General features: G+C 41.1%; 1 protein-coding gene across 1 annotated transcript; it reads right to left on the bottom strand.

The window, feature by feature from the left end:
- Positions 1 to 5,843: 5,843 nt before the first annotated feature.
- On the bottom strand, positions 5,844 to 15,687 carry ODAPH (odontogenesis associated phosphoprotein). Its single transcript, XM_069594997.1, has 3 exons — positions 15,621 to 15,687; positions 6,072 to 6,211; positions 5,844 to 5,927 (listed from the first exon to the last, which is right to left on the bottom strand). Exons 1-3 carry the CDS (start codon positions 15,685 to 15,687, stop codon positions 5,844 to 5,846), a joined length of 291 nt encoding a protein of 96 aa, XP_069451098.1.
- Positions 15,688 to 17,225: the final 1,538 nt, after the last annotated feature.

Raw genomic sequence — 17,225 nt, 5'->3', positions numbered from 1 at the left:
GTTTTCAGATCTTTCCCTGAATTTTTACTGATTGTGTCTTGTAAAAGTCCACCCTTTTCTTTCCCACCCCCAGTTTTACTCTTAATTCCCAAACTGATTTTGGCTAATAGATTCTACTCTACTACTGGATTATTTAAAAAGTATAAAGAAAACTTGGACTGAAGATACAACAAATTATTTAACCTTAGTAAGAGTACATGGATTCTGTTTGCTACCAAACATTATAGTCATTTTACAGTGACTACAAAAGACTGTTCCCTTCTTCTTGTTACAATGACTATGAAAAGAGACAGTAAGCAGAGATTTTGTTTTCTTAATACTGACCACAAACATAATAAAACCAAAAGAAGATGTGTTCACATGGCACAACTCAACGTAAAATTCCTTTAAAATTACTGCATTTTCACTTTGCTCAGAGTTTTTAATCACAAAATATCTCAGTGAACAAAAGTATGAGTTACATCTCATCTTGAGTATACACCAGAATCTTAGATACTTTTAAAGTCCAGGTAGGTGTAGCCCCTCCCACAAGTCAAGTGCCCCTTCTTAGGGGGGAGGCGGGGTAGCAGGGACAGCCTAGCCTGCAGGGCACTGTGCTCCCCAAATGACTGCGGCCACTTTCAGTGCAGCTTTTCCCAGGATATTTCCCCCAAGATCTTCTTTTTAATCTTCCTTCTCTTTGTACGCCACTCCCCAGTCTCTGTCATCTCCCTCATCTGTGTCCTGAGACCTTAAACAGGCCAATTCCTCCCTGACAACTAAACCCCTATTGCTAAGTTCTGTGTTGTTTTTAATAATGTCTTTTAAATTTCATTTTGAAATAATTTCAAGCTACAGAACAGTTGTAAGAATGGTATAAAGAACTGCCATATGCCTTTCCTCCAAATGTATCAATTATAAAAACATTTTCCCACGATTTTTTTCACTCTCCCTCCCAGCCTCCTTCCCTGTTCCCCTTTTCTCCCTCTCTCTACCTCCCTTCCCTGCCTTCCTTCACTCACTCACTCACACACACACACACACACACACACACACACATTTTTCCCCCAAATAATTTAAGACAGTTGCATAAAAATATTCCTTTACCTTCAGATTTTTATCTAAGGATCTTCTCTTACATAACTATCAAGCTCAGAAAATTTAACATCGATATACAGCTATTACCTAAAACACGGTTCACATAAAAATTTTCCAGTTGTTCCAATAATATCCTTTATGGCAATATCTCCCTTTCCTTCCCAGCTCCAGGCTTTGTTACATTTAGTTGTCACGTCTCTTTAATCGTCTTTACACTTTGTGTACCCTGACATCCACATATTTTGGAGATTACAGAGCAGTTGTTTTGTAAATTTGGGTTTGCTGGATGATTTGATTCAGGTTATGCATTTTTAGTATAATTAGAACTTTAGACTTGGATAGGCTATTTCTGCCACAAAGCAAAAGATGTATTGAAGCGTGTATAAAAGATGCATTAAAAAAGTCACAGGTTCCCAACAGACTGCCATTGCTGCAGAAGAAGACAATCCCACCTATATGCTAAGAGGAACACATGTAAACTAGTTCACTTTGACCTATTAGTACTTGAAAATGATCCCCCTGAGTCAATAAACCTGCTAGGTACCTCCATATTTTAAAAGAAAAATATACTAACCCAAACTCACAAAGATCTTCCCCGATGGCTCAGTGGGTGAAGAATCTGCCTGCAATGTAGGAGACCTGGGTTCGATCCCTGAGTCAGGAAGATCCCCTGGAGAAGGGAATAGCAGCTACCTACTCCAGTATTCCTGCCTGGAGAATCCCATGGATAGAGGAGCCTGGCAGGCTATACTCCAAAGGGTCCCAACGAGTCAGACATGATGAAGTAATATTTGGGTTTGGAAACTCACAAAGACCTATACTTTTAATTGTGGTTGTGGGCTGTTTCTTAGATAGGCTATTCTATGCATGTTCAAGGGTGAAAAATGATGTAATTTTATCTGAAGCCATTTTGAAAAAGGGTCTTACTGTGAAATACCCCAGGAGTAGCCCACTTTCTATAATGGATACAATGAAGCTGTTACACCTTTTTTAGTTTGTCTTAGTTTTCCTGAGGTTTATAGATTGCCGGGAGCCAGCGTGAGGAACTCCGCCCGTGGCAAATGTCATGAGGAAGGAGGCTCGGCATACGCAAAGGTGGGATCGAGCCTCAGGAGACACCTTGTTCCCGAGCATCTACCCCCAAAAACCAGAGTCTGCCTGCTTTACTGTGTTATGCTTTCCACCTACTCTTCTGACATTAACAGGGGGCTTTCCCCCCACCACCTTTTTCTGGAAAAAGTTAATTTAGAGCTTTTAGATAATAAATCTCCTGGGCATAATATGAGTGTTTCAATCCAAAAACCCCTCTGATGGCTTTCTAGCCTGCCTGCCGGACTCTTATAGCTGCACATGTGATTGTTTGTGGCCTCCTGACCGCAAGAGGCACAGGAAGCTTAAAACATCCTAGGAATGTAGGGGCTTCCGAGGAGTCAAAATCATTAGAATAGGACTGATTAAGGGTTTCATTTGTTGCTGCAAAGTTTTCATGTCTTTTATTTGTAGATATAGTTGGTATATAGAAAAAACAGGTAGTAGCCCTGGTATTTACTTTGCTGACTAAGGTCCGTCTAGTCAAGGCTATGGTTTTTCCTGTGGTCATGTATGGATGTGAGAGTTGGACTGTGAAGAAGGCTGAGCGCCGAAGAATTGATGCGTTTGAACAGTGGTGTTGGAGAAGACTCTTGAGAGTCCCTTGGACTGCAAAGAGATCCAACCAGTCCATTCTGAAGGAGATCAACCCTGGGATTTCTTTGGAAGGAATGATGAAAAGCTGAAGCTCCAGTACTTTGGTCACCTCATGCGAAGAGTTGACTCATTGGAAAAGACTCTGATGCTAGGAGAGATTGGGGGCAGGAGGAGAAGGGGACGACCCAGGATGAGATGGCTGGATAGCATCACGGACTCGATGGACGTGAGTCTGAGTGAACTCCGGGAGATGGTGATGGACAGGGAGGCCTGGCGTGCTGTGATTCATGGGGTCGCAAAGAGTCGGACACGACTGAGTGACTGAGCTGACTGAAGCCCTGGTATTAGCAACATTAGACCTTTAAGTTAAGTACTTTCTTTGTTATAACCCACTGCACCTTTGTTCTACAGGAATGTAACTTTATTTAGTGTTTTGAGGGTGATGAAGATTAAGGAAAAACAATTCAGGGGAAAATGAGTTTTCTTGTTGATAGACATTTATCTAGGAAGAGAGCCATAAAAATGTTAACAGGCCTCTTGGCCAGAAGATAATGTAAACCACCTGAGACCTTTTATATACAGGGAGGTATGCAAAAGGAAAGCCTAGTCTCAATAAGGGTCAGGACTGCTGCCCCTGCATAACTCTGCATATTCTATTATTTCTTATGTACAACTTGGGGTATATAAGCTGCTTTTGAAAATAAAGTTGTGGGTCTGGCACCAATGCTTGGCTCCCCCATGTTGTTCTTTTCTCCCTTTTCTGGCTGAATTCCCATCTGGAGTGTGGAGACTCACCGTGTACACTTATTTGCCCTGGTTTCTAAGACCCACGCAAGAGGGAGCCCAAGGCAGGGCACCCTCTGCTATTCAAGAGGGCGCCAGTGGCCTACATAGACGATGCAAGTTCCTTGTCTTGGAACTTTATTGGTTTTCCATGAAAACCAAGTTATTCAGCCTCTTTTCTCCACTTATTTTCCTACTACACTATTTCTTTCTAATCTCCCTCCATATCTTTAATTAAGCAATTAATTCCTCAAACACCGACTCTGTCCCCGTTTTGAATTCCCTGGATCCACCAGGGCTGGACCCCGACAATAGATCACTAACAAGGCCTTCAAGGATTGGGTTTCAGAGCAGATTTAATGGCGATCCCTATAGTCCATAGGGTTGCAAAGAATCACATGTGACTAAGCGACTGAACCATGCTGAGATACTGGATTGCAAAAGTTCAAATGTCTGGGGAGAGAAAGACCTGTTAGAACCAGGTAGGTTGGTTTTGGGTGGTGGAGTGTGGTGAGCTCATGGAACAGCTGGGTGAGCAGTGAGAGGTAAGCGTGAGAGGTAATGAAGCAGGAGGTCCGGGGAGGGAGGTAAGGTTCAAATACAGCACTGATCTGTCTTCAGGTTTGCCCAAGGTTGGCCCTTTTCAGATTATGCCCCATCAACCAAAAAGAAAACAAATGAGTGAGCAAGTTTATTACAAAATATAGATTAAAAAACATCCTTAAGGAGGATTTCAAATACAGGTTTACTTAAGCTTGTGATTTCTAAGCAAATATTTGTTCTTAGGATGAAAATTTGCTATGTAGTAAAGAAAACAGTGTTTTTCTTTTTATCTTTTAATATAGTGAGGAAACAGAGCATGATGACTTTATATATCTCTCCATTTCCCAGGCAACATTCCGAGCATCTCCACGTCTTTGTGTGCCCCCAAACCCCTACTTTTTTTTTCCTTCGTAGAAGCAGCAGCAGCAACTTTGCACATGGTTTTTGGGAGGAACAGATGTAAGCCACTGACCACATATGAGAAACCGAGGTTCCTATGTTACAGGCAAGGTGAACACACAAAAAGGAGGCAGTATTTTACAGAATGGCTAAATAAATATCAATAAGAAATGAACACAGCCTGTGGGATTTGTTGCTCATATTGCCCTCTCACAATACAAGTTTCCTATAGTTGACTGAATTTGTGTCTGTGGAGTTTTAGACTTACTCAAACATCTCCGTACTTGAATTTTGAGCCTAGAATCATGTTGAAAGTTTTAGGGGAAGTATATAATTTAAACTAGTATCTATATGTATGAAGAGAAGAGGATGGGAACTCACTCCAGTATTTTTGCCTGGAGAATCCCACAGACAGAGGAACCTGATGAGCTACAGTCCATAGGGTCACAAACAGCTGAATACAACTGAAGTGACTTAGCATGCATACGAAGATAATAGGAGAAACAGTGAGATATATACTAATTTTCACTGGTGGCTTAAACAGTTAACATTAAAGTATATTTAGATATTACAGTTTAAAAATAACTTTTTTGGTTAGGTAATTTAGTTTATAGTATCTTTAAAATAGTACCTATTGTTAAACTCCCCAGAGCCTTTTATTTTAATCTTTATAATTTCCTTTTGTTGTTAGAAAACTGAGTGGATCTTGAAAATTCTCTTCACAAGAAAGAAGTTTTGTAATTATTTATGGTAATAGATGTTAACTGAACTATTGTGGTAATCATTCTGTAACATATACAAATATTGAATCATTATGTTATATAACCTGGAACTAATATAATATTATGTCAATTGTATGTCAATTAAAAATGAATGAATAACCACTGTCAAACAGAATAAAACAAAACTTTCTTGTCTTTTATAATTTCTTCTAAAGATCACTTTGTAAATGTGCCTTGCTTTGTGAGTTTTCCAGTAAGCATAAAAGGGTGTCATTAATGTCTCCATTTGGTTTATAGCAGTCTCATTTTATTTAAATGCTCTTCACTGTGATTTAGAGGATGGAGCTGATTCTTCCAGTTTTGCAGGATGATAGGAATTATGGGAACCACTCATTTCAGAACTTTTCTTGCATAAACATGCTGTGATCATAAAAAGTAGAGGATAAGAATAATGTAGTTATTGCTTCTATTTTTTTATCATGAATAACCTATAAACCAATACATTCACTGCTGACAAGGAGAACAATTTCCAGTCAGTGGAGTTTAAGCGGCATAATTTTCCAACCCAGTTGTTCTAGTTGAAAACTGAAAGCACAAAACTTTTTCTAGTCTTTTCTGAGGCCTTGGCTTCTTTCACTTCAGCACATTTGGGGCTTCTCTCTTTTCTCTGCTTTCCTCAGAGGAACTTCCTCTCCAGAGTCTTCTCCTGGGGGAATAATTGTAATAAGGAGGAAGGCGACTGTGTGGACAAAAATATGGATGGAATTGAAAATGGTGGTTCCACTTTGGAGGGGGGTAAAGCCTGTATGGAAACCTAATGTAGACTCGGGGCCATCTTGGTGGGAAAAAATGGAGGGGACACCTGGGTGTCCTGGTGATGGGCTGGATCCTTGTCACTGGGTTCCTTGTGGCAGGGGGAGGGGTGAGTGTAAAGATCTCGCAGTCTGTAGGGTTTGCATTATTTTGTGAGTCTCCAGGAGGAGTGACCACTTCTTCTTGTCCTGTGGGGAGAAAAGTGCATGTCAGAAAATAGGCCTGATGACAGGAGCAGAGGGGAGAGTCTTCAGGTGTCGCAGAGGAGAAAGAATGGAAGGGAGAATTCTAGAGTCTCCCTAAAGCATGTTTAAGAGAACTGTCTAGGTCGGTAAAATGAGACATGGACACTCCTTGTGACCTAGAAATTCCATGCTGGAGAATTTACCCACGAGAAATGAGTACGTATATCTACAGAAGGTTAATTTAAGAATTTTTGTTTTTTAAGCAGCTCTTTTTTTTGGCCACACTCTGGGGTATGTGGGATCTTAGTTCTCTGACCAAGGATCAAACCAGTTCCCCCTGCAGGGGAAGTGCAGAGTCTTAACCATGAGACCACCAAGGAAATCTGCATAGCACTCTTATTCATATTAACCTAAACCTAGAAACCATCAGTGGGCTCCCTGGTGGCTTGGATGGTAAAGAATACGCCTGCAATGTGGGAGACTTGGGTTGGAAAGATCCCCTGGAGGAGGGCATGGCAACCCACTCCAGTATTCTGCCTGGAGAATCCCATGGACAGAGGAGCTTGGTGGGCTGTGGTACAAAGGATCACAAAGAGTTGTACATGACTGAAGCAACTAAGTACATACACACAGAAACCATCAATAGGTGAGGATAAATAAACTATGTATTGATACAATAAAATACTACTCAGTAATAAAGACCAAGAATTATGAATACAACAACATGGATGTCTCCTATGATACTATGTTGAGCCAAAGAAGTTAGACACAAAAGAGTATGTAGTGTAAGATTCCATTTATATGAAGTTCAAGAACAAGCAAAATTATGTTAATCTATGAAAGATGTTCAAGCTGGATTTAGAATAGGCAGAGGAACCAGAGATCAAATTGCCAACATTCACTGGATCATTGAAAAAGCAAGAGAGTTTCAGAAAACATTTACTTCTGCTTTATTGACTATGCCAAAGCCTTTGAGTGTGTGGATCACAACAAACTGTGGAAAGTTCTTTTTTTCTAATTTTTATTTTTACTTTATTTTACTTTACAATACTGTATCGGTTTTGCCATACATTGTCGTGGTGGATTCATGTCAATGTGGAAAGTTCTTAAAGAGACGGGAATACCAGACCACCTGACCTGCCTTCTGAGAAATCTGTGTGCAGGTCAAGAGGCAACAGTTAGAACTGGACATGGAACAACAGACTGGTTCCAAATTGGGAAAGGAGTATGTCAAGGCTGTATACTGTCACCCAGGTTATTTAACTTCTATGCAGAGTACATCATGAGAAATGCCAGGATAGATGAAGCACAAGCTGGAACCAAGATTTCTGGGGGAAATACCAATAACCTCAGATATGCAGATGACACCACCCTTATGGCAAAAAGTGAAGAAGAACTAAAGAGCCTCTTGGTGAAAGTGGAAGAGGTGAGTGAAAAAGCTGGCTTAAAACTCAACATTCAGAAAACTAAGATCATGGCATCTGGTCCCATCACTTCATGGCAAATAGAGGGGGAAACAATGGAAACAGTGAGAGATTTTATTTTTGAGGGCTCCCAAATCACTGCAGATGGTGACTGCAGCCATGAAATTAAAAGAAGCTTATTCCTTGGAAGGAAAGTTATGACCAACCTAGATAGCATATTAAAAAGCAGAGACAGTACTTTGTCAGCAAAGGTCCATCTAGTCAAAGCTATGGTTTTTCCACTAGTCGTGTATGGGTGTGAGAGTTGGACTATAAAGGAAGCTGAGTACCAAAGAACTGATGCTTTTGAACTGTGGTGTTGGAGAAGACTCTTGAGAGTCCCTTGGACTGCAAAGAGATCCAACCAGTCCATCTTAAAGGAAGTCAGTCCTGAATATTCATTGGTAGGACTGATGCTGAAGCTGAAACTCCAATACTTTGGCTACCTGATGTAAAGAGCTGACTCACTGGAAAAGACCCTAATGCTGTGAAAGATTAAAGGTGGGAGAAGAAAGGGACAACAGAGGATGAGAGGGTTGGATGGCATCACTGATGTGATGCACATGAGTTTGGGTAGGCTCTGGGAGTTGGTGATGGACAGGAAGGCCTGGGCATGCTGAAGTCCATGGGTTGCATAGAGTCGGACATGACTGAGCAACTGAACTGAACTGAATGGTTTAAAAAAAGTGAAAAACAGCTTAGGGTTACGTGTAGGTGTTATTTGTGGAGAAAGGAATCAGTGAATTCTTTCAATCTTGATCTGGGTGGTTGTTATATGAATATGGAGATATGCACACACATTTATATTTATACACATACATACAAATATACACAAAAATATATGTGCACACATGATTATATGCACATATGCATATATGTAAAAAGTGATTCATCTGCACTTTTAAGATGTGTGCCTTTTATTGTGCATAAATTATAAATAAAAAAGAAAGTTTGGTGGAAAAAAATGTAATGTTAAGAAAAGTAACTGTCCCCACGAAGGCTATTAATCCAAAAGACTTGCTTCACTTTCCCAGCAGTGAAATTGCTCCCTGAAGAGGACAGAGGGAGAGTCTACAGGCAGCAGAGGGATGAGCACTGAGGACCAGATGACAAGTTTCTGAGGAGAAATTTGGATCAATATCCAGTGTCAAGGTCTTTCCTCTAGCTGTATCATTTAATCAAATTGGCTATGAAATAGCAAGATTTCCTTTAGAAAATTATCCCTTCTCTCCTTTAGGAACTTGCCAATATAAGTCTGGAAAGAGCAGCTGAGTGTGAATGATGGAAAAAATGAATTCCTCACAAGACTGTTGTTAGACATTCAACTCTTTCATTGACTGGCCAGTGAAAAATCAGATTTCATCCAAGAATTTCAACAAAGTGACACAGTGGAGGATGTAAGGAGAAGGTGTAGGGGAGAGGCTGGAGAGTCAGCCGCTGGCCAGTTGAATGTTGAATAAACAGACAAGCCAGTCTTTTCATAGCTGTAAAATGGGGAAGGCCTCTCAAAGAGAAAAAGAGACAAGTGCCTATGTGGACACAGGGTGATTGTGAGCGTAACTTTGGCTCTTGACTTTCCAGGGTTGGTCTTTTTGAGGGCTGGCTGTACTTAAGTTTCTTGGAAATATCTTTATAATAATCACCTCTATTATTTTGTTAATCCAGTTTGAATGGGTGAATTAAATACTGACTCTTTCTCCCGGATCCACTCAGGCTACTGAGTATTAAAATGTTATGGTTGAAACTGGATTAAGACATTTCAAACTACAGAAGATGACTTAATGCCATATCACTCATTCTTTCCTCCTATACAATCAGATTAGTTATGAACCTTTTAAACATAAAACCTTTCTGCTGAGAATCCAGTTGCTAGAGAGGAAGCTAGCCTTATTCTTGAGCTCCATTGGGACATTTTGCTATCAGATCAGGTTTAGCTAGGTCTTGGGCTCTGCCACTCAGTAAATTGGATTCTAGCTTTTAAAACATCCACCCTTTGTGCTCATTTTGCTTCTCAAAACTGAGGCTACTCACCAAATCCTCCTGACAATGGGGTATTAGAGTTGTTAGTGTTTGCCTGACTCTGGGATGTCTAGTGTTTTTTAAAATTAAAAAAAATTTTTTTAATTTTGTTTTTTTTGACCATGCCATGTAGCATGTGAGATCTTAATTCCTTGACCAAGGATTGAACTCATGCATTCTACTTTGGAAACTCAGAGTCTTAACCACTGGACCACCAGAGAAGTCCCTGGTTTGTCCAATATTAGTCAATGCTCTCTTCTTCCAGGAATTTCTGAGCACTCAAGGTCAAGATATATGCTTGTGCCAGTAACTAGCTCACACAAAACCACGTTCTCCCAGCAGACTAGACACATGGTGACTATTTCAGGTTGCTGGTTGGCTAGCTCAAGTGGTGTAACATTTGGGAAATTTAGGGACTTATTTGGGGAACTGTCCCAGGATTTTGTGAGTGGGTCGATGCCATTCATGGTCTCGAAAGAGTTAATACTGCTCCTGAATTCTTCTGTCTGTCCGTGTTCTGATCCATTCTCTCTGTCTTCTAAACCTTCCATAGTCTCTTCAAAGCCCCTTCAACATTCTCATTCTTCTTCATTCAATTCTCCTGACCTTTCTAAGCAGATTATTTTGCTTCATATTTCAGAGGGAAAACTTCAGTGATCTGCCACGAACTTCTTTGTTTCTACTTCTCTCACTTCAAAAAGAAGTCTACACACTCTGACTCCCTTTTCCCCCACCCATTTAATCCATAGGAATCTGACTCTGTTTCCACCATCCCACAAAGAAGTATTAGTGTTGTCTCATGCACTCTGCTTTCGAAACTCAGAGTCTTAACCACTGGACCACCAGAGAAATCCCTGGTTTGTCCAGTATTAGTCAATGCTCTCTTCTGACAAATGTTGACAACTACTTTGACAGCAATCATCAATGGTCCTGGGCTTTTAAAAAATTGGTTCCAGATGCCAAGAACATCATTTGAATCAAGATTTCTGGGAGAAAATATCAATAACCTCAGATATGCAGATGACACCACCCTTATGGCAGAAAGTGAAGAGGAACTCAAAAGTCTCTTGATGAAAGTGAAAGTGGAGAGTGAAAAAGTTGGCTTAAATCTCAACATTCAGAAAACGAAGATCATGGCATCTGGTCCCATCACTTCATGGGAAATAGATGGGGAAACAGTGTCAGATTTTATTTTTGGGGGCTCCAAAATCACTGCAGATGGTGATTGCAGCCATGAAATTAAAAGACGCTTACTCCTTGGAAGAAAAGTTATGACCAACCTAGATAGCATATTCAAAAGCAGAGACATTACTTTGCCGACTAAGGTCCGTTTAGTCAAGGCTATGGTTTTTCCTGTGGTCATGTATGGATGTGAGAGTTGGACTGTGAGGAAGGCTGAGCGCCGAAGAATTGATGCTTTTGAAGTGTGGTGTTGGAGAAGACTCTTGAGAGTCCCTTGGACTGCAAGGAGATCCAGCCAGTCCATTCTGAAGATCAGCCCTGGGATTTCTTTGGAGGGAATGATGCTAAAGTTGAAACTCCAGTACTTTGGCCACCTCATGCGAAGAGTTGACTCATTGGAAAAGACTCTGATGCTGGGAGGGATTAGGGGCAGGAGGAGAAGGGGACGACAGAGGATGAGACGGCTGGATGACATCACTGACTCGATGGACGTGAATCTGAGTGAACTCTGGGAGTTGGTGATCGACAGGGAGGCGTGGCGTGCTGCGATTCACGGGGTTGCAAAGAGGCAGACACGACTGAGCGACTGAACTGAACTGAACTTGCCTGGTTTATCTCTATGAAGATTTCACGTCTCATTTCCTCAAGGAGGTCTTCCCTCCCCTGAAGCTGCCTTAAGGCCTTTAGCAATATGCTTCCATAGCACCCATGAGTCCACTTTCACCATATTTACTGGTTATATGATTAGTATTCCGTGGTTATATTCCTCCTCCACTGATGTACCTGCGAGCTCATCGTGCATACCTGGTCTCCTGATCACTAGCACTGTGCCTACAGGGGACTCGATCAGACTGAGAGAGATCTGTTTCCATAACTGCAAAAGTTATCACTTTCCTACTTCTCAGGGATAATGTGATTATTAACAAGCAAATATTTCTCACTCTGTAGCATACTGACAGGACACCAAAGATACTGAATATCGAAAATGAGAGCTTTTCTGTAACCTTAATTAGACTATAGTCAGTCAAATATTTAAATGCAGATTGGAAACATTTTGAGAGGAAGAATAGCATAGTGTTTAAAAGCACAGGATCCCTTAAGAGAACAGACTGTGTATGATTTCAGTACCTTTAGACCATGAAATTTTTGCATCCTGTTTTACACTCCTGGATATGTTCCAGTCTCTCCTGGTTTACAGACTATGGGAACTTGAATAAAATTTGTATTCTGCTGTTGTGTGAAAATTGTATAAATCATAATTATGTTGAATTTGTTCATAATGCTTTTCAGGTCCACCACCTCCTTCTGCTTTTCTGTCTATTATTCAATTAATTTTTGAGAGTTTGCTATTTTAACTCCAACTAAAAATCTTAATTTATCTACTTAAAAAATAATTGTAATATGCAATGGAACTATATGTAACTTTGTTCTGCATTTTCCAAGTCACTTGTAAATGTTATCATACTTTCATAATTTTTAAAAACAGCATAGAATCCCTGAGCTCTATGACTTATATGAGCTCTGCCATTTAATAATTGTGTGACTACTGACAGCTTCCATAACTTAATTGACAGCTTCCTCCAAGTCTGCCTTTCCTTATTTGTTAAAATGGAGAAAATAATGCTACTTATTGGCTTGCTGTAGTGTCTAAAATAAGATATGTAAAGTGCTCAGACATGGATGTGAGAGTTGGACTTTAAAGAAAACTGAGCACTGAAGAATTGATGCTTTTGAACTGTGGTATTGGAAAAGACTCTTGAGAGTCCCTTGGACAGCAAGGAGATCCAGCCAGTCAATCCTAAAGGAGATCAACCTTGAATATTCATTGGAAGGACTGATGCTGAAACTGAAGCTATAATACTTTGGCCACCTGATGCAAAGTGCCAACTCATTGGAAAAGACCCTGATGCTGGGAAAGATTGAAGGTGGGAGGAGAAGGGGATGACAGAGGATGAGATGGTTGAATGGCATCACCAACTCAATGGACATGAGTTTGAGTAAACCCTGGGAGTTGGGGATGGACAGGCAGGCCTGTTGTGCTGCAGTCCATGGGTTGCAAAGAGTTGGACACCACTGAGCAACTGAACTGAACTGAACTGAGCTACTAGGTTATTGAACCTCCATGAAGATGAGGAGGACTGTTGACTCTACTGGTCATTGAAAGTGAAAGTGAAAGTCTCTCAGTTGTGTCTGACTCTTTGTGACCCCATGGACTATACAGTTCATGGAAATCTCCAGGCCAAAATACTGGAATGGGTATTATTTCCCTTCTCCTGGGGATCTTCCCAACCCAGGGATCAAACCTAGGTCTCCCACATTGCAGGCGGATTCTTTACCAGCTGAGTCACAAGGTGAGCCCAAGAATACTGGAATGGGTAGCCTTTCTATTCTCCAGCAGATCTTCCCAACCCAGGAATCGAAACAAGGTCTCCCGCATTGCAGGTGAATTCTTTACCAACTGTACTGTCCAGGAAGGCCCTATTGGTCATTGCTATAAACAGTCCTTCACTTAGTGTGAGTACTTATGCCCAGTACATAACAGATGAGTTGAGTGAGTGGCCAGGCAGGCAGGCGTGGATTGTATTAATGGATGTTGAGTTCATTTCTGTAGATTTTTGCAAGTCTAAGTGAATCTTTCATTCTAGTCTCAGAAAAAAAAAAAAAAAAATTTTTTTTGGTTACATGGCATGTGGGATCTTATTTTCCAGGCCAGAAATCAGATCCATGTGCCCTGCAGTGGAAATGTGGAGTCTTACCACTGGACTGCCAAGGAAGTCCTGCCAAACCCATAAAATTTGCAAAAAAATTTACATTCAGAATTAGAGGATAATAAAATAATCAAGCCAAACTATTGCTGGAGTTTGGATATCAATTTTAAGTGGGTTTATTATAGTCTAGACATGAAATTCGTAGTACGCCAACTAGTACTTTAAAGAAAGTAAGGATGAGATGACCTCTTTTTAGAAAATATAATTACCTGTAGTCTGTGGTTGTATGGGCAGACAATAGCTGTTTTGTAGTGAGCTACCCTGATTTTTAAGAGAAGTAAGCTTTATACTTGATGTATAAGTATGCACTTCTTCTTTTATACATTCTCAGGCGCCTTCAGAGGCGAACCAAAAAGAAATATAAGCCCTGATTAACTTGCTCACAATAACTGCAACTTAATTCACTTCATAGACTCACAGAATGACTGGCTATTTTGGTCAAGTCCCTAATTTTACAGATAAAGACTTTGGAGCCCACTTCACACAAGTTCACACAGGCCTCTTTCAATCCTATGCTGTGAGTCTAGTCGACTCAACAGTGTACAGGTTACTGTGTTAGGAGCTGCGCCAAAGGCAGAGATGAAGAAACAGGGCCTATGGGGAGATGCTACAAACACATGGATCTATAATACAGAGCATAACGCAGTAAGTACCGTGGGCGATGTACGAATTGCTGTAAGAATTCAAAAATGGCAGATAGAGGGAGTTTGCAATTTTAAAGCTTCATATCTTAAGAAAACTGTTGTGAAGGTAGTACCATAGTGACACTAAACGACATCATATGAAGCAGAATTGTAATATCAGGTGAAAACAGGGGAGGGGCTAGCCACAGCTGCTGCCATGGAGATGAGAGAGGACGGTGTGAGTTTGGGGACTCACACGCGATCCTGTCTGGCAGAGCCAGGACAGGTATAAACAAGTGATGACCTGGAGCCAGGGCTGCCTGGAGAGAGTGAAGCTGCATCCGAAGAACTTTGAGGCCAGTCTGAGGGACAGTGGAGAAGAGGGAGCCCAAAACAGAAATCACATTTTAGCAGTGCTTAAAAAAAGTGAATAAACCTCTAATTTCATTATAACTTATTTAGCTACATGTTTATAGGGTTTCCTGAAGAGTGGTTCACTTTCTGGAACCACCAGCTCCAATAGACCTGCTCCTCTCCACTCTGTTATGAGCTGTGGTGCATGGGCGCAGCGAACTGGTTGGGGGATGACTAGGGTCTCCTAGGGTCTGGCTGCACCCCTGCAAAGTTCCAGGGCCACATGAAAGGGGTGGAGGGCTCGGTATGACTCATGGGGCTCTCCTCCTTTTCTTGCCTGTCCCCAGGGTTTGCAAACCAATTCTCTGGCTCAGGCCACCTGGAAATTTTGTAGTGGGGGAAAAGGAAAGAGAAAGGAGCAGTGGAGAAATTGAATCTCATAGAATCTTAAAGCAAGAAGTCTAGGCTCACCTCCGCAGCACCAGGACACAACTGACTGCTTTGGACACAATTTTAATCACAACTGTGATTAAAGCATTAACAAACAGAAAGTGAACACCCACCATGTGCAAATTACCACGTTATTGGGAAATCAAAGAGGTGGACATTGCTGTAATTCATGGGGGATATTGTTAGCTCCACAACAATAGTAACTAGTATTCATATAGTGCTTGAAGCTTGAAGAGCTCTTCTTGCAGGATAGCTCATTTGGTCCTAACAACCCCCATAATAATGGATGTCATTCATGCTGTCACTTTACACAAGAGGAAATGCATTTCAGAGCAGTTAAGTGCATCTAAAGTTATATAGCTAAGACTGAGACTCAGACCAATATCTTCCGATGATAAAAATTCAGTGTCTTTCTCTTTAACCACACAGGCTGATGGAAGCTGACGTAAATATTTCCAGTTCATGGATATGCATAATCATGGAGCCAAATTCATTCTTTTTACACAGCTTATTAATTAGTGGACCCACAGGGGAATAAAAGCAAAACCCTTACCTTCTGCCACAGTTACCACCAACCAGCAGACCAATAGCCAGTAGGAGAAGCAGGGTCTGTGAGCCATGGCTTCTACCCTGAGCAGTCACTGCCTCGAACCCAACGTGGCTTTAAAGGGGGTGGGTGAGTCACCCACAGCTTGATTCAGGGAGTTGTATTTGCATAATGGACCACAGCCATCAGGGCCTGTGGTGTGAGGGTAAAAAGTCAGCAAGGAAATACCAGACAGTATTTATCAACCAGAGCCTCTTATAATGACGGCCAAACACCATCTATCCACCCTTGACTGGAGTTGGATTATGGACAATCACACCCTCGCTATACTTCTAATTCCTTCAAATCTTTTTCTGTTAGTGTCTTCTCTTTACTTGTGTGCATAGGTCTCCTCAGCAAGAGAAAGGATCTGTCCAGGCAGTATTCCACACTCTTTCCTTCCATATAGCTTACCTCACAAAGCCAAACAGGATGGGGAGGGGGTTATCCAAAGGCTCAGGGACTGAAGCGGTTTGACGAGGCTGTTCACAGGTTTCAGATCAGGGATTATGTTTTTTCTGCTTTGGTTCAGGAGGCAAGAGCAACAGTTGAAAAACATCTTCTCTAGTAGCCATCATGGTGGTTGTCTAAACAGACACGAAAATTTTGGGAGATTAACTTAGTGAGTTGTCCTTTCAGGACTCCTCTGATTCATCAAATTGCCCCAAAGATGCCCAGTTTGTTTCCTGTCAGCTCCTGGAGAATGGGAGGGGATGGTCACAAGTGATTAAAAGCATGGACCCTCCCTAGCGATGATCATACTAAGTAAGTCAGAAAGACAAATATCATATGAAATCCACATGGGATCTAAAATATGGCACAAATGAGCTTATCTATGAAACAGAACAGACTCACAAACACACAGAACACATCTGCGGTTGCCCAGGGGATGTGGGGCACTGGGGGAGAGATGGATTGGGAGCTTGGGATTAGCAGATACAAACTTATAAATAGAATGGATAAACAACAAGGTCCTACTGTGTAGCACAGGGAACTATGTTCAATATCCCGTGATAAACCATAATGGAAAAGAATATGAAAAATGATGTATATAGGTGTATAATTGAGTCACTTTGCTGTATAGTAGAAATTAACACATTGTAAATAAACTATACTTAAATAAAATAAAGGTTAAAAAAAGGTATGGACTTCAGAGTCAGGAAAAACTGGCTCCAGCTCTGATTCCTTTTCTTACTAGGTGGGTGACTTGAAGCCTCAGGGATAAAATGGGGCTTGTAGTATTTCCCTCTGAGGATTGTTGTGACGAATAAAGAGGTAATTGACACAGAGCTCCAACCACAGTGTTTAATTGAAGGCCAATTGCTTAACAATATTGCGGTGGTTTTTGCCATACATTGACATGAATCAGCCACGGGTGTACATCCTGAACCGCTCTCCCACTTTCCTCCTCAGCTCATCCCAAATAAATAAATAAATTAGTTTAAAAATTACTTAATTATAAGGAAAGTTCAGCTGGCATAAAGAGGTTTGAGAACAAACAACACAGAACAGGTTTGGGGACCAAAACAACTCAGGTAGTTGGAGCAGACATACACGAAGGCGCTACAGAGA

This window comes from Ovis canadensis, chromosome 6, assembly GCF_042477335.2.
Source record: "Ovis canadensis isolate MfBH-ARS-UI-01 breed Bighorn chromosome 6, ARS-UI_OviCan_v2, whole genome shotgun sequence".
Lineage (NCBI taxonomy): Eukaryota > Metazoa > Chordata > Mammalia > Artiodactyla > Bovidae > Ovis > Ovis canadensis.
The sequence above is the reverse complement of the archived record's forward strand: the minus strand, read 5'-3'. Positions and strand labels throughout refer to the sequence as shown.